At 37.3% G+C, this 19,305-nt stretch overlaps 1 protein-coding gene across 2 annotated transcripts in view; it reads left to right on the plus strand.

Annotated features, from left to right (window-relative positions):
* LOC128659995 (gastrula zinc finger protein XlCGF26.1-like) overlaps positions 1–18,061 on the plus strand; it is a 103,327-nt gene extending 85,266 nt beyond the window's left edge. For both annotated transcript variants that reach the window (XM_053713588.1, XM_053713587.1), the window contains exons 2-3: positions 14,788–14,935; positions 15,767–18,061. In XM_053713588.1, coding sequence (XP_053569563.1) covers positions 14,917–14,935; positions 15,767–17,148 — 1,401 coding nt within the window. In that variant the 5' untranslated portion in view covers positions 14,788–14,916 and the 3' untranslated portion in view covers positions 17,149–18,061. The remainder of the gene's footprint in view (positions 1–14,787; positions 14,936–15,766) is intronic.
* Positions 18,062–19,305: the final 1,244 nt, after the last annotated feature.

Raw genomic sequence — 19,305 nt, forward strand, 5'->3', positions numbered from 1 at the left:
ATGGGGGGAGGGAGGATTTGGTAATGAGCGGCAATATATAGCCGATTCAAATGTTTATACAAATATACCTGAAGAAACGGCCCATAAGCAGCCGAGAAACGCGTAGCAAAGAATATATACCTGATATCTATTTGTGGAATCTGTATGGTTGTTGTTTTTAACACTGATTAAAATCTATTTTTTATACCATCGCATATGATTCCATGATAAGTATATCCTCATTACCAATCCTTGGGAGCTAGTCTGTTACCAGTTCCTGCTGGTGCTGGAGATCAGCACTAAAAAGACACAGCGGCTCAGACTTTGACGATTACCACAGCGAGAGAGTGCACCGGAGAGAGCTAGCTGGCTTGCTCTGATAGCCAGTCTGCGCCTACCAGCACATTGGTGTGCTAAGTCAAAGTGTGAGTACCCTGGGCATAGTATACTTGTACAGGGGGGTTTATATCACACTGGATACACACATTTGTCGCTTCTGTTTCCCCTCCAAACCCTATAGATCTGCCTCCGGTCACTTAGGAACTAAGAGGGCATTCACAGGAGGACAGTACAGCACCATCGGCAGCAACTGGTGTTGCTTACATCATTTGGACATTATATATATGGACATTACACATTCTTTTGGGACAGAATATTAATTGTTGCATCGTCTGTATGGTGAGAGTCCATGATCCGTTCATAACCATTCGTATACATTGCTTGTCATTGTCTACATTATTAATTATTTTTTGTTTTTTATTACTTAGTTGTCATAGCGCCCTCTTGTGTGTCTATCACACGTATATTTTTATTTCAAATGCTTGTATTTTAACACTTTCCATGCACTAATTCAACCACCAGTCTTTGTCAAACTTTTGGGTAGTCATTATTTTGTGTTATTTTTCACACACATTGTACTTTAGGCATGGATTCTCAGTTCCTGTTATGTGTTACTGCCAAAAAAAACCTCAATATGTGTTCAACAACATCTCCTGAGTACAGTGATACCACCCATGTATAGGTGTGTCGGGTTCTCTGGGGGCTAAAAGGCCTTAATTTTAGGAAGCGCATTCCAGTTTTTCAACTTGGAATTTTCACATCGGTCATCATGCACCCATGTCCTATTTGGGACATTTCTGAAGCTGGCCAATGGAATTTACCCCCATCAAACCATATATTTTTGAAAAGTAGACACCCTAGGGTATTTCAAATGCTGGTATTTTAACACTTTCCATGCACTAATTCAACCACCAGTCTTTGTCAAACTTTTGGGTAGTCATTTTTTTTGTGTTATTTTTCACACACATTGTATTTTAGGCATGGATTCTCAGTTCCTGTTATGTGTTACTGCCAAAAAGCACCTCAATATGTGTTCAACAACATCTCCTGAGTACAGCGATACCACCTATGTATAGGTGTGTTGGGTTCTCTGGGGGCTAGAAGGCCTTATTTTTAGGAAGCGCATTCCAGTTTTTCAACTTGGAATTTTCACATTGGTCATCATGCACCCATGTCCTATTTGGGACATTTCTGAAGCCGGTCAATGAAATTTACCCCCATAAAACCATATATTTTTGAGAAGTAGACACCCTAGGGTATTTGAAATGCTGGTATTTTCACACTTTCCATGAACTTATTTAACCACCAGTCTTTGTCAAACTTTTGGGTAGTCATTTTTTTGTGTTATTTTTCACACACATTGTACTTTAGGCATGGATTCTCAGTTCCTGTTATGTGTTTACTGCCAAAAAACACCTCAATATGTGTTCAACAACATCTCCTGAGTACAGTGATACCACCCATGTATAGGTGTGTTGGGTTCTCTGGGGGCTAGAAGGCCTTATTTTTAGGAAGCGCATTCCATTTTTTACACTTCCCATTTTCACATCCCATGCACCCATGTTCTATTTAAGACATTTCTGAAGCCGGCCAATGTAATTTACCCCCATAAAACCATATATTTTTGAAAAGTAGACATCCTAGGGTATTTCAAATGCAGGTGTTTTAACACTTTCCATACACTAATTCAACCACTAGTCTTTGTCAAACTATTGGGCATTCATTTCTTTGTGTTATTTTTCACATACATTGTACTTTAGACATGGATTCACAGCTCCTGTTATGTGTTACTACCAAAGAAGACACCAATATGTGGTCACCAACATCTCCTGAGTTCAGTGATACCACCTATGCATAGGTTTGGTGGCTTGTTTGGGCGGTGCAATGCCAAATGTCTGACATGTGTTTGTGATTTTTTTTCACATTTAACATATTTTCTTTGCCTATCGTCTTTTTTTGGGGGTCTTTTAACATACCCCAATTTATTTGTTTTCCATAAATGTGATTATATTTAAAAAGTTGACCCCCCAAGGTATTATACATGGAGTGGTTTGATGACTTTGATGCAACCGTTTTAGCCCAAAAAATTGGAGAAAGTATATGGTGGTAATTTTTCAATTTTCATTGTTACAGACACATTGCTTTTTTACTATGATTTAGGAGAGACTGTTGTAAGTTATTGCAAAAGAATACTTTAGGTTGTTTTCTGCAAGGCACCCTGAGTACACCTATGCCCCCCATGCATAGGTTTGCCAGGATTTTGGGAAGGTTATGTTACATGATTTTAGTTATTAAAAATGAGAGTATTTCTTCTGATAGGCCTATCTTTAGTTTGGGGCCTATCACATACCCCACTTTTATTTATTGCATTCAAAGTGTATATTTTTTAAATGTTGACACCCCAAGGTATTGTATATGGTGTGCTTTGATGCCTTTGAAGCAACCGTTTTAGCCCAAAAAATTGGAGAAAGTATATGGTGGTAATTTTTCAATTTTCATTTTTACAGACACATTGCTTTTTGACTATGATTTAGGAGAGATTGTTGTAAGTTATTGCAAAAGAATACTTCAGGTTGTTTTCTGCAAGGCACCCTGAGTACACCTATGCCCCCCATGCATAGGTTTGCCAGGATTTTGGGAAGGTTATGTTACAATTTTATGACTTGTGATTTTAGTTATTAAAAATGAGAGTATTTCTTCTGATAGGCCTATCTTTAGTTTGGGGCCTATCACATACCCCACTTTTATTTATTACATTCAAAGTGTATATTTTTTAAATGTTGACACCCCAAGGTATTGTATATGGTGTGCTTTGATGCCTTTGAAGCAACCGTTTTAGCCCAAAAAATTGGAGAAAGTATATGGTGGTAATTTTTCAATTTTCATTGTTACAGACACATTGCTTTTTTACTATGATTTAGGAGAGACTGTTGTAAGTTATTGCAAAAGAATACTTCAGGTTGTTTTCTGCAAGGCACCCTGAGTACACCTATGCCCCCCATGCATAGGTTTGCCAGGATTTTGGGAAGGTTATGTTACATGATTTTAGTTATTAAAAATGAGAGTATTTCTTCTGATAGGCCTATCTTTAGTTTGGGGCCTATCACATACCCCACTTTTATTTATTGCATTCAAAGTGTATATTTTTTAAATGTTGACACCCCAAGGTATTGTATATGGTGTGCTTTGATGCCTTTGAAGCAACCGTTTTAGCCCAAAAAATTGGAGAAAGTATATGGTGGTAATTTTTCAATTTTCATTGTTACAGACACATTGCTTTTTTACTATGATTTAGGAGAGACTGTTGTAAGTTATTGCAAAAGAATACTTCAGGTTGTTTTCTGCAAGGCACCCTGAGTACACCTATGCCCCCCATGCATAGGTTTGCCAGGATTTTGGGAAGGTTATGTTACATGATTTTAGTTATTAAAAATGAGAGTATTTCTTCTGATAGGCCTATCTTTAGTTTGGGGCCTATCACATACCCCACTTTTATTTATTGCATTCAAAGTGTATATTTTTTAAATGTTGACACCCCAAGGTATTGTATATGGTGTGCTTTGATGCCTTTGAAGCAACCGTTTTAGCCCAAAAAATTGGAGAAAGTATATGGTGGTAATTTTTCAATTTTCATTTTTACAGACACATTGCTTTTTGACTATGATTTAGGAGAGATTGTTGTAAGTTATTGCAAAATAATACTTCAGGTTGTTTTCTGCAAGGCACCCTGAGTACACCTATGCCCCCCATGCATAGGTTTGCCAGGATTTTGGGAAGGTTATGTTACAATTTTATGACTTGTGATTTTAGTTATTAAAAATGAGAGTATTTCTTCTGATAGGCCTATCTTTAGTTTGGGGCCTATCGCATACCCCACTTTTATTTATTGCATTCAAAGTGTATATTTTTTAAATGTTGACACCCCAAGGTATTGTATATGGTGTGCTTTGATGCCTTTGAAGCAACCGTTTTAGCCCAAAAAATTGGAGAAAGTGTATGGTGGTAATTTTTCAATTTTCATTTTTACAGACACATTGCTTTTTGACTATAATTTAGGAGAGACTGTTGTAAGTTATTACAAAAACATACTTCAGGTTGTTTTCTGCAAGGCACCCTGAGAACACCTATGTCCCCCATGCATAGGTTTGACAGGGGTTTTGGTTAAAAAAAAAAACAGGCCCAATTTTAGAAAAAAATAGAGTAGTGAAATGTAAAAATCTGGCACAGTAAAAGTAAAAAAAACAAAAAAACATCTAACTATAAACATAACCAAAAAAATATATATATATGTAACAGCAAATGTATTTATTTTTTTTAAAAATTGACCATTGTATGGTACCGCTTGAAGCAGTCCCCAATGCAGAGTGCAGGCTGTCCAGGGCAATCAGGACAGTAATATATGGTGTCCCTTCTCTTCCCCCTCTTGGTACAGACTCTGCATTTTTTTTGTGGTTTCTGCTTTGTGGCATTAGGGGGGATTTTAAAAATAAAATGGGTAGCCCCAACTCTGCTCTCTCCCATCACCGCCCGGGGAGCAGGTGCATCATGGTACAAAATCCCCGTAATAATCTGGAGCTGAAACTGTAAAAAAGTCTTTTTAACTCTGGGGTTTGCTTTTTTGAACAACAAAAAAGCGTTGTGGGTTGCAATCTGCATTAGGTAAATTGCAACCTTTTTGTACCAGGCCCTTGTCTTCCGCATAATTAGATAGGGCTGCAGCAGCTGATCAGCCAGATCAACCCCACCCATATGCCGGTTATAAGACTTGATGCACACTGGCTTCCTTATGATCTCAGCTCTGCCACGTACAGAAACCGCCACCGTCCTCTCTGTGTGGATGGTGGTAAGAAGGTATACATCCTTCTTGTCTCTGTACTTCAGTGCCAACAGCTCATCTTGGCGCAGAGCTGAGGTCTCCCCCCTTCGTAGCCGGGTGCGTACAAGCTGTCCTGGGAAACCTGCGCGGTTCTTTTTAATTGTACCGCAAGCTACTGTATCAAAGCAATACAGTAGCTTGAACAAAAGGACACTTGTATAAAAATTGTCTAAGTACAAGTGATACCCTTTGTTCATTAGGGGTAATATCAGGTCCCAGACAATCTTGCCAGTGGTTCCCATATGTTCTGGGCAACCTGGAGGGTCAAGGTGGCTATCCTTTCCCTCATACACCCGGAAGGCCTGAGTATACCCAGTCTCGCTGTCACAGAGCTTATACACCTTTACCCCATATCTGGAGCGTTTGGAAGGAATATACTGCTTGAATCCCAGCCTTCCCTTATACTTCATTAGGGATTCATCAACGCATATATTCCTTCCAGGTGTATAAGCCTCTGCAAACCTGGCAGAAAAGTGGGTTATCAGGGGGCGGATTTTATACAGCCTGTCAAATTGGGGATGCTCCCTAGGGGGGCACAGGCTGTTGTCGCTGAAGTGCATGAAATGCAGAATCATTTCATACCTCTTCCTCGACATAGTCTGGGAGAAAATGGGGGTAGAGCAGATGGGGCTAGTACTCCAGTAGGAGCGAATGGAGGGTTTCTTTATGATGCCCATCAGCATAGTCAATGCCCAGAATTTTTTGAATTCTGGCACATTGATGGGGGCCCATTGCTGCTTTGCCAAATATGTTCCAGGCTTTGCAGCACGGAACTGATGGGCATATAAATTAGTTTGGGCGACAATGTTCCCCAATATATCATCGCCCAGAAACACTTCCAGAAACTGCTGGGGGCTAAAACCTGCCACATCTATATTTATGCCAGCATTTGCTGTGAAGGGTGGGATATCTGGCCTCTGGAGATGAGGCGTTACCCACTCTTCAGCAGCAATGGCAGCAACACGCCTCCTTCTGGCAGGGGGGCTAGCAGGGGGGCTGGCAGGGGGGCTAGCAGGGGGGCTGGCAGGGGGGCTGGCAGGGGGGCTAGCAGCCACAGATACATCACTATCAGTTGAGACTGCATCTAGTGATGTATCTGAGCACATGGCAGGGTCAAAATTGGGGTCTGAGTCAGAAATAGAGGCATCTGACTCTGACGCAAGGATGGCATACGCCTCCTCAGCACTATATCTTTTCTGTGACATTTTTGTATCACAGAAAACAATTACTAAAAAAAATTAAATTAACTAAATTAATTAACTAAATTAACTAGCAAAAAAGTACAGCTATGCTACTGCCAGTGATTTATAGCGATCACTGGCAAGCTAGAGGTTAATGGCTCTGAAAATTAAATTAAATTAACTAAATTAATTAACTAAATTAACTAGCAAAAAAGTGCACCTTTGCTACTGCCAGTGATATATAGCGATCACTGGCAAGCTAGGGGTTAATGGCTCTGAAAATTAAATTAAATTAACTAAATGTTTCTGAAAAGAGCCTTTGGGTTTTTAAAAAATTACAACAACAAAATTAACCCCTAAAAAAATGCACAGACAGCAAAATGCAGCAAAAAAAAGTGCACCTTTGCTACTGCCAGTGATATATAGCGATCACTGGCAAGCTAGGGGTTAATGGCTCTGAAAATTAAATTAAATTAACTAAATGTTTCTGAAAAGAGCCTTTGGGTTTTTAAAAAATTACAACAACAAAATTAACCCCTAAAAAAATGCACAGACAGCAAAATGCAGCAAAAAAAAAAGTGCACCTTTGCTACTGCCAGTGATATATAGCGATCACTGGCAAGCTAGGGGTTAATGGCTCTGAAAATTAAATTAACTAAATGTTTCTGAAAAGAGCCTTTGGGTTTTTAAAAAATTACAACAACAAAATTAACCCCTAAAAAAATGCACAGACAGCAAAATGCAGCAAAAAAAAAAGTGCACCTTTGCTACTGCCAGTGATATATAGCGATCACTGGCAAGCTAGGGGTTAATGGCTCTGAAAATTAAATTAAATTAACTAAATGTTTCTGAAAAGAGCCTTTGGGTTTTTTAAAAATTACAACAACAAAATTAACCCCTAAAAAAACGCACAGACAGCAAAATGCAGCAAAAAAAAAGTGCACCTATGTTACTGCCAGTGATATATAGTGATCACTGGCAAGCTAGGGGTTAATGGCTCTGAAAAGAGCCTTTGGTTCTATATTTTTTAACAAATAAAAGAAATAAATCTCTCTCTCTGCTAAATACAGGTCTCTCTCTCTCTCCAACAAAATGGCAAGTGAGGAGAGGGAGGGAGATCCACACTGATCATAGTCAATATTTACAAATATTGACATGATCAGACAAATGGGGTATTTTATTATTATTTTTTTTTTTAGGGTGGGAGGCTCAGATTGGGTGACCCTAGCTTGCCCCTATGATGATGCAGGCTAGGGACACCCCCAGAGGCCCCATGATGCACTGGGCATCGCCATCTTGGATGCCTAGTGAAGGGGGAGGGGGGGGGGCTATTTAGGGCTTTTTTTTTTATTATTCGTTTTTTTTTTTTTTATATTTTTATTTTAATTTATAACTAACTAAGTGCCTCGACCCACCGAGGCACTTAGCAAACAAGCAGAGCATCGGAAGCGTGTCCGATCGCTTCCGATGCTCTAAAACACTGCCGGGCTCCACGTGGAGCGAAACCGGAAGTGATCACTCGTGGGGGAGTGATCAATCCGGTCCCGGCACTCGGGAACAGTATTGCAGGATGCCTAGACCTCAAGGCAAGCCTGCAATACTGTTAGAGCAGCTGGAAGCGATTTCGATCGCTTCCAGTGCTCTGTTAAACCGACGACGTATGCCATACGTCCTCGGTCGTTAAGTGCTTTTTTTTTGAGGACGTATGGCATACGTCGTCGGTCGTTAAGGGGTTAAGAGCCTTTCTGGGAAGCTCCCACCCTACCTGAGCAGAATGCTCTCCCTGGGTATTCCCACCTCTTATAACCTCCGATCCAATAACAGCACATTATTTAGCTTGCTCAATACAAAAAGAAAGCAGCTCAATCCTCCTTTTTCTACAGAGCACCACAATTATGGAATCACCTCCCGCACATTTTCAAAACTTTCCCAAGCTTAATATCCTTTAAGAGATCCCTCTCTACATATCTCAAAACAGAATGCACCTGTCATAGTTGATTAAATATTTCCTACCTGTTCTATGTTAAATTTTTGCATATATTGTGTATTATTATTGTTTTTGTATTTTATTGTACACTATTGTATCAATGCAATGTTTTGTGGTCCCAGGACATACTTGAAAACGAGAAAATATTAATGTATCCTTCCTGGTAAAATTTTATAAATAAATAAATAAATAATTCATGTGACACCAGAGGGGACAAAAGTCCAGGTGTGACCCTCTCATTGTCTCCCAACTGACAAGTTGTACTCATGTGAGTCACACAGAGAAAGGTGACACTCCCACATTAGTATAAATATCTGTGTAACACTCAGTGATATCACAGGAGGAACCAGAGAGACCTCATACTTACAGAGCTTCTGCTAAACATTAATATGCAAAACCTGACCTAAATCTTTATTAACAGCCTCACACTGTTGTGTTTTATAAAATGATGAGAAATTATTGTTCTGTATTTTGTTATGATAAAGATAAAATATTTCACTTCATAAAAGAAACTGAGTTTAAATAAAAAACTCAATTGTACTTATTTTATTAGTTTTCTATATTTTTCATGCTGTGTAAATTAATGTATTGTTTAGTTTTTCCATTAAAAAGCCCAATTGAATACATAATGATCTATAGCAGTTTGTAAAATGAATGTTTATTGGACAGACCTCGTCAAGCTTCAAAGTATTGTTTGGTTCTGCTACAAATTAATGTGTGGGGGTTGTTCCTGTTATCTAATGAGCAATAGATTTTTAAGTATCAGCCAATTAGAATCCTGTATTTCCCTATAGGTTTATAATTAAAGGGACACTAAACTCTGCAAAAAACTTTTCTTCAATCGCTATATCCATATCTAACAATTATATATGTAAATTGCTTTGCGTGTCAGATTCTTACCGTTATGGACATATGCCTCTACAAAAATGTATTGATTTCCAAACCCACCGTTCTCAGATTATTTTTCATCCACGAATTGTTTACGATAACCTGAGTTATCAAAATGTCAGATTTCGGCTGTAATGCGCATGAGCGATCTTATGAACTCGTCATGCAATACGTCACGCTCCATCGTATGGAGCTTTGTATGGGTAAGCGTGGTATTGAAGGAACAATCTGCGCATGACCGTATCGTATTGCGCATGCGCCGGGTGACGAAATGGGATAATAATTATATGCACGAAAATGGATTATGATTGGAGATTCATTTTGGTATTGAACGCACCATAAACGGGGGTTTGGCTTCAGTGACGTCATTCTCGAAATCTAAAATATAATTTTATTAGACTTATAACGCTCGTTTTCATGTCAAAGTGGGTACGTTTTGAAATATAAGCATTTGTGATACAAATGTGATGATCTAATTGAACATAAAAATGAAAAGTTTTGGAATCCTTTAACTATAATTATAATTAGAGCCCAGATAAAGAATTTTCATTTAATATTAGTGTGAAGCTGCTATTTGCTCCAGTAATAAATATCAATCAGCTTATGGCCCTGTTGTATCAGTCTCATCACATTTACTGATCTAATCATAAATATCTTGTGATCTGCATATTATTTTATTTCTAATGAGGTTATTTTATAATACATTTCTTATTTCTATTAGCTGCACCTGTTTATCATCAGAACGTTTATCCCACTGATCTGTGACTGATTCTTGTTGTTAGTAAAGACCTTAGTGAGTGTATTCTGCACCTTCAGTTGCTGCTGTTTGTGTCACATGATCACAGACTTAAAGGGACAGTGTCCTGTAAATGTAGTTTTTGCTTAAAAGAACAAGAAAACCCAAATGTTTTTCATTATTTAAATAGAACATATAATTTTAAACAACTTTCCATTTTACTTCTATTATGATATTTGCTTCATTCTCTAGATATCCTTTATTGAAGCAGCATCAATGCACTACTGGGAGCTAGCTGAGCACATAAGGTGAGACAGTGGCAAGAGGCTTGTATGTGGGACCACTAATCAGCACCTTTGCCACAAAGGTCTCAAAGGCAATAAAGCAGATTTGGTAAAAGAAGGAAATTGTAGAGTTGTTTAAATTTAAATCATAAAAGTTTAATTTTGACTTTGCTGTCCCTTTAATGCAGGGGTGCCCAATAGGTAGATCAGGATCTACCAGTAGATCCTGAAGGCACTGCTGGTAGATCAAGGCTGATGTGGTCAAGTTACACAATCTCAACACTGAGGCGTGAGTAGAGTATGGTTGCTAGGGATACCGCTTTATCTACCGCAGTGTGTGAGGGGCAGGTCATTAAACAGTCTGATGATCGGACATTAAAAGTGCTACAGGATTGGATCTTGAGGAACATCGATTTCAACCAATTAATGTAGATGATTTTTGAATGACAACATAATTGGCCTATCAAAAGCATGGTTGAGTGAGTACTCTCCCAATGGATATGGCCATATAGTATCGTTAGGAGGGTAAGCGGAGGCTGCTGTGCTCTGCTAAAGGAACAAATCTGATTAACTTCTGGCAAATGAACGTGTTGACCCAGTAAGAAATGGTCTGCATGGCGCGCTATTGAAATTTATTTGTGTGAGCCTCACTGGGTCATATCAGACCAAGCCCACGGCACAAAGTAAAGGGGGTCAGTGGCAGTCATTTGAATGCAGTGTTTTGTAACAAGGCACAAGGGGCTGCTCCTGTTAACCCGAATTAAAGTCAGTGCTACTTTTATCCTCGGGATTAATCTGTTGTATCTTTATGCTTTTGCACATCCATGTGTTGCTAAATCATGCAACCTTAAAGGGATATGAAACACATTTTATTTTTTTCTTGATTCAGATCTAGAACCTGCAAATTCACACAACTTTCTAATTTACTCCTATTATCAGTTTTTCTTCATTATCTTTGTTTGCGCTGCTCATTTAATAAGTAGATCCCAGCACAAAATAGTGTGAGCACCCCTGCTTTAATGTGTTTCTAATGACTTGTTTTACCGGTGTATAAAATAGTATAAAGTGTATGGGAAATTTCACCTTTAGGTTTATTTTTTTATGTAAAATAGCTGTTTGTAATTTATTTGTATTATCAAATTGTACACAGCCTTTTATATTACCTGTTATAAGGAAACAGCTCCTATATATATATATATATATATATATATATATATATATATATATATATATATATATATATATATATATATATATATATATATATACAGTTGCAAAGAAAAGTATGTGAACCCTTTGGAATGATATGGATTTCTGCACAAATTGGTCATAAAATGTGATCAAGTCACAACAATAGACAATCACAGTCTGCTTAAACTAATAACACACAAAGCATGAAATGTTGCCATGTTTTTATTGAACACACCATGTAAACATTCACAGTGCAGGTGGAAAAAGTATGTGAACCCTTGGATTTAATAACTGGTTGAACCTCCTTTGGCAGCAATAACTTCAACCAAACGTTTCCTGTAGTTGCAGATCAGACGTGCACAAAGGTCAGGAGTAATTCTTGACCATTCCTCTTTACAGAACTTTTTCAGTTCAGCAATATTCTTGGGATGTCTGGTGTGAATCGCTTTCTTGAGGTCATGCCACAGCATCTCAATCGGGTTGAGGTCAGGACTCTGACTGGGCCACTTCAGAAGGCGTATTTTCTTCTGTTTAAGCCATTCTGTTGTTGATTTACTTCTATGCTTTGGGTCATTGTCCTATTGCAACACCCATCTTCTGTTGAGCTTCAGCTGGTAGACAGATGGCCTTAAGTTCTCCTGCAAAATGTCTTGATAAACTTGGGAATTTATTTTTCCTTTGATGATAGCAATCCGTCCAGGCCCTGACGCAGCAAAGCAGCCCCAAAACCATGATGTCCCCACCACCATACTTCACAGTTGGGATGAGGTTTTGATGTTGGTGTGCTGTGCCTCTTTTTCGCCACACATAGTGTTGTGTGTTTCTTCCAAACAACTCAACTTTGGTTTCATCTGTCCACAGAATATTTTGCCAGTACTGCTGTGGAACAACCAGGTGCTCTTGTGCAAACTGTAAACGTACAGCAATGTTTGTTTGGACAGCAGTGGCTTCCTCTGTGGTATCCTCCCATGAAATCCATTCTTGTTTAGTGTTTTACGTATTGTAGGTTCGCTTACAGGGATGTTAGTATTTGCCAGTGACTTTTGTAAGTCTTTAGGTGACACTCTAGGATTCTTCTTCACCTCACTGAGCAGTCTGCACTGTGCTCTTGCAGTCATCTTTACAGGACGGCAACTTCTAGGGAGAGTAGCAGCAGTGCTGAACTTTCTCCATTTATAGACAATTTGTCTTACCGTGGACTGATGAACAGCAAGGCTTTTGGAGATACTTTTATAACCCTTTCCAGCTTTATGCAAGTCAACAATTCTTAATCGTAGGTCTTCTGAGAGCTCTTTTGTGCGAGGCATCATTCACATCAGGCAATGCTTCTTGTCAAAAGCAAACCCAGTACTGGTGTGCGTTTTTTATAGGGCAGGGCAGTTGTAACTAACACCTCCAATCTCATCTCATTGATTGGACTCCAGTTGGCTGACATCTCACTCCAATTAGCTCTTGGAGATGTCATTAGTCTAGGGGTTCACATACTTTTTCCACCTGCACTGTGAATGTTTACATGGTGTGTTCAATAAAAAACATGGCAACATTTCATTCTTTGTGTGTTATTAGTTTAAGCAGACTGTGATTGTCTATTGTTGTGACTTAGATGATGATCAGATCACATTTTATGACCAATTTGTGCAGAAATCCATATAATTTCAAAGGGTTCACATACTTTTTCTTGCAACTATATATATATATATATATATATATATATATATATATATATATATATATATATATATATAAATATGAGTCTGTTATTGGCTGATAGCTGTCTCATGGTACAGGTGCAGAACTGCATTTATCAGAAAACAATCTACTTCTCTTTTTAAATTCATAGTAAGTTTTATTGCATTGTATTTTTATTATGCATCTGTGGTTTTGTAATTCTATATGTTCCTTTTAAATGGACTGAACTTGTCAAAATAGATATCTCATTATGTTATTACTCTATGTAAACACAAACACTTCCTTTTCTTTTCTATATCTAAGATACCAATTGAAATGAACATTTTAGTGCCTATCTCTCTCATACCCAATGGCAGTGTGATTTAAGACAACACAGTATTGACCAAGAGAAGTTAAAGGACAGGTGGTGGAGCACATGACAAATACAAAATGTCTGACAGTGAGAATTAGTAGGAAGTAAAAAACCCATATTACAGTATCCAATTTAACTTATATTTAAACAAATGAAATTTAACATATATTACAGGAGAAAATATTGTTTCATATAAATGACAGAAAACAAAGATTATAATATATTTGTAAAGTTATGATATAGCCCCCTCATAAATAGATTTTCTACTATTATGTTGTATAGATCTGGGAAGATTCATATTTAAAGTGATAGTAAACACCCAAAATGTTATTGTTTAATAAGATAGATAATCCATTTATTTACTATTCCCTAGTTTTGCATAACCAACACTGTTATAGAAATATACTTTTTACCTCTGTAATTACCTTGAATCTAAGTTTCTGCAGACTGCCTCTTTATCTCAGATCTTTTGACAGACTTGCATTTCAGGAAATTTGTGCTGACTTCTAAATAACTCCACGTGCATGAGCACAATGTTATTTATATGAAACACATGAACTAACACCCTCTAACTGTGAAAAAAATGTCAAATGCATTTAGATAAGAGGCAGCCTTCTAGGGTTTAGAAATTGGCATAGGAGCCTCCTAGTATTAGCTTTCAACTAAGAATACAAGAGAACAAAGCAAAGTTGATGATGATAAAAGTAAATTAGAAAGTTGTTTAAAATTACATGCCCTATCTGAATAATCAACGATTACTTTGGACTTTAATGTCCCTTTAAGGGGCAATTATAACACACTGTGGGGCCCATTTATCAAGCTCTGTATGGAGCTTGAGGGCCCGTGTTTCTGGTGAGCCTTCAGACTCGCGAGAAACACAAGTTTTGGACCAGCGGTCTAAAGAACGCTCCTCCATAACCTGTCGCCTGCTCCGAGGAGGCGGACAGACATCGCCGCAATTTAACCTGATTGAATATGATTGGGTTGATTGACAACCCCCTGCTAGCGGCCGCAAATCTGCAGGGGGTGGTGTTGCACCAGCAGTTCACAAGAGCTGCTGGTGCAATACTGAATGCGGAGAGCGTATTGGTCTTTCATAATTAGGCCCCACAGTGTTAACTGTACTAAATGCTTGTGGTAAATCAATATCACATATGTAATAATCTAATCAGCTGATCTGTATCACATTAATTGTTATGCGTGCCTTTAATTATACCATACGTACAGTTAATCAGAACCATTATTTATTATTATCCCTTTAAACCATTTAATATACGTTTTACAGACACGGCCAGGGCACTGCGTAATCTGTTGGCGCTCTACAAATAACCGATAATAATATCCGGTATTGATGTAACTGGATTGAATAAGGGAACCTTCTTCCTGAGCACAGACATTGGAGCCTGTTATCAGCATGAACCCATATGTGTTAGGTGAGTAAAATAGATATTATGCTGACTTTAATTACTGGGAAAATAGAGTAAATCATTCATTAAACAAATATAAACTATTATATTTATATCTGCGTCTTTAAGAAAATTTGTGTCAGTGACACAAAAAAAAGGAACAACTCCCATTGGGATGAGGATTAGTGTAAAAATACTACTTCCCCTCTCTGTCCTTTTAGACAGATCATGTCTAACCACTGCCTAACCTCACCCCCAGACTTCTGTACTCAGAACACTGGCAACTTCACCTTCCCCTGCCCTAACTCATGGAACTCCCATAACTACACTTAAATAACTACGTTGTTCCCAGTGAGTATTCCCCACCCCAGAACCGCTCCTGATTTGTGTGCTTAATTTTGCAGTAAATATTATTAAACTAATAAAGTTTTTGGCTGATTATATAAATGAAACAACCACAGCTGAACGCTTAAAAGTATTGTAAAATCACTGCTTCTTACCCTCTCAAAACATCTCAAACTGATCTGTGATGATTAAGACATCATGTTCTCACCCAACTTGTTGAGCATGAGCCATGCAGGACTGTATGTGCGCTTGCTTGTGCAATGTTAAATGAGTATGGTGGATGCCACCTATCTTGCCCAGAATACAGATGTACTTGTTCCCTTGCTGAGAACATTATGCAAAAAATGTTGTCATCATTTTTTAATTTGTTATTTAAAGGTAAATAAATGTAAAAATGAAAACAAAATGAAAGAAATTTTGTTGCATATTAAAGAATATGACTTTTTTTAAAATGGATTATATTATAAAGAATAAATATTGTTATTTTTCTTTATTTCATTTATTTTTATGTAGACAAACACGTGAATAGTTCATTCATTAATGACTATTCACAAACATTGGGGATATCACAGCAGATATTTAATGAAGATGGTGAATTTGCAGGAACTGGGCAGCAATCATTATGTACAGAGAGTAATTTAGTCATCAAACAAGAGGACAACATTTATGACTTATCTAGTGAAATGATTATCCCTGAGGATAAACCACAAACATTTACTGAGTTTTCAAAAAATGTTAAAGAAGAGAAAAGTCTACAGTCTAGCCAAATGATTCATACAAAGGAGAAACATTTCAAATGTACAGAATATGAGAAAATCTTTAGATATAAGTCTCATCTACTAGAACACCACAACATTTACACAGATGAGAAGCCAAACACATGTACTGAGGGTGTGAAAAGTTTTATACAAATGACAAAACGTATAGCTCATGAAAGGACCCACACAGGGGAGACACTATTTATCTGTACAGAGTGTGGAAAAAGTTTTACACGAATGTATAATCTAAAAACTCATGAAAGGAGTCACACAGGAGAAAAGCCTTTCATATGTACAGAGTGTGGAAAAAGTTTTACAGAAAAGAGTCATCTGAAAATTCATGAAAGGATTCACAGAGGAGAAAAGCCTTTCATATGTACAGAGTGTGGAAAAAGTTTTACAGAAAAGAGTAGTCTGAGAAAACATGAAAGATTTCACACAGGGGAAAAGCCTTACACATGTACAGAGTGTGGAAAAAGTTTTACACAAAAGGGTGATCTGAAAAAGCATGAAAGGAGTCACACAGGAGAAAAGCCTTTCACATGTAAAGAGTGTGGAAAATGTTTTACACGAATGGATAATCTGAAAATTCATGAAAGGAGTCACACAGGGGACAAGCCTTTCACATTTACAGAGTGTGGGAAAAGTTTTACAGAAATAAGTGATCTGAAAAGTCATGAAAGGAGTCACACAGGAGAAAAGCCTTTCACATGTACAGAGTGTGGAAAATGTTTTACAGGAAAGAGTAGTCTGAAATATCATGAAAGGATTCACACAGGAGAAAGGCCTTTCACATGTACAGACTGTGGAAAAGGTTTTATACAAATAAGTAGTCTGAAAAATCATGAAATGAGTCACACAGGGGAAAAGCCATTCACATGTACAGACTGTGGAAAAGGTTTTATACAAATAAGTAGTCTGAAAAATCATGAAAGGATTCACACCGGGGAAAAGCCATTCACATGTACAGAGTGTGGAAAATGTTTTACAGAAAAAAGTACTTTGAAAAAACATGAAAGGATTCACACAGGAGAAAAGCCTTTCACATGTATAGAGTGTGGAAAAAGTTTTGCATATAAGGATAATCTGAGAAAGCATGAAAGGATTCACAAGGGAAGAAACCTTTCACATGTTTAGAAAGTGAAAAAAGAATTTTATTGAAATCAGGTATCACAAAACACAAAGTATTTACACACAAATAAACTTTATATACACAGTGTACAAACCTTTTAACAATTATCCTAAATAGGGCAAACTCTGTAAATAGAAGCATCAAATGAGATATTATTGTAAATAATTCTAAATCCCAGTTATAAAAGCCCCAGATTGGAAGAGCTCTCCTGCTGTCCTTTATTCCTCTATAAATGTGCACCTCAGTTTCTCTCATATAAATGTGATAGAATCCAAACACCACACATGAATATACAAATCTGTCCTCATACTGACCAGTTTACACAACCATTCACCCCAAAGCACCCCCAGTGTTGTTTATTAATATGCCAGTGTTAGGAGTTGTACGTTCGATATACACAGAGGAGAAAATAATTACATTTACAGAATTAAGGAGTCTTTATATGAATAGAGTGTTAGAGAATTATATAAACAAGAACATCAGTCTCAAATGATTGACATCTGGCAGATATATTTAATGTGCACATCATGTGGATAAACCTTTTCTTATAGCAATAGATGCTTAGCATTGTACATGTTATATACCAGAGGAATTACTGAGGGGAAACTGATTTTATTTAATGAGACACAATATCAGTAACCGGTACATACGTGATCATAATCAGTTTAATTTAAATGGCTACTATAACCTACATGTATACTGGGTATGTAATATGTGTGTCATGTGATCATAATCAGTTTAATTTAAATGGCTACTATAACTAAAGTGTACATTATATGTCTAATAAATCCCTTTGTATCAAGAGCACAAGTGTTAGGTATATTTATACCATTGTGTGCATATATCATGTAATGCTGCTGTTTACTATATAATGATATGTAATGGTTTTTCCTGCAAATAAAAAGTGATTGTAATCCAGACCAGTATTTTGTGTTTTTTGTATAATTAAAAACACAATATCACAGAATAATTAGGAAAACATCGTCAAAGACAGAAGCCAAAACTGACAGTGAAAGTTAAACACTGATAATTCAGATAGAGCAGCAATTTTACCCAACTTTCCAATTTACTTCTATTATCTAATTTGCTTTGTTCTTTTGGTATCCTTTGTTATAGAGTAAACCTAGAAGGCTGATATTATATGAGCTTAGGGGCGTGCACGTGTATTTAGCAGTCTGTGCAGCAGTGTTTGTAACTATGTATAACAGCTATAAATGTTGTTGCAAACTCTGCTGTCTGAAGATACGTGCACGCTCCCGAGTTCACCTAGAATTACTCTTTAACAAAGGATAATAAGAGAACTAAGCACAAATGATAATATAAGTAAATTGGAAAGTTTATTGAAATGTCATGTTCTATCCAATCCATTTGTTTAATTTTGACTTTACTGTCCCTTTAACAGTACATAAAACAATATCAAATTAACCCCCAACCATCACCAACCCAGATTATTAATCACCAGCAAGACTTTATACACAGACATTTTCTGTTACTTAAATCATACTTAAAGAAAATTACACTTTCATGATTCAAATTGAATGTGTAATTTTATGAAACTTTTAATTTAACTTCTGTTATCAGACTTATGTACTACTGGGATCTGACTGGTGGCTACACGCATGTGCCTCTTGTCATTGGCTCATCAGATATGCTCAGCTAGCTCCCAGTAGTATATTGCTGCTCTATAGCTGACTTTGCAGGAGTTAAAGGGACAGTCTACACCTTAGTCATCTTAAAGTCTTACCTTCGATTTAGCTACAAATTAGCCTCCTGCACCCCTTTCTATATCATGCAGCAGGAACAATAAAAAAGTTATTTTAAAATGAATAATGGCTGCCAAGCTCAGCCCACTGATGACATCATGATCTGGGCTGCATCTAGGCACTCTGCTGAATAGCAATGACAGTCTGTTGCATCCAACTAGTGAGTCTTTTGTGATTGGATGCCATATGCAGCCCAGATCAAGATGTCATCAGTGGGCTGAGCTTGGCAGCCATTTCAAAGTGACCAGAAACAATATTAATTTTAAAATAACTATTTTACTGTCCATGCTGCATGATATAGAAAAGGTGCAGGAGGCTATTTGCAGCTTTACTCTAAGGTAAGATGACCAAGGTGTAGATTGTCCCTTTAAATACATAGTTATATACAATCATTGGTAC

This window comes from Bombina bombina, chromosome 5, assembly GCF_027579735.1.
Source record: "Bombina bombina isolate aBomBom1 chromosome 5, aBomBom1.pri, whole genome shotgun sequence".
Classification (NCBI taxonomy): Eukaryota; Metazoa; Chordata; class Amphibia; order Anura; family Bombinatoridae; genus Bombina; species Bombina bombina.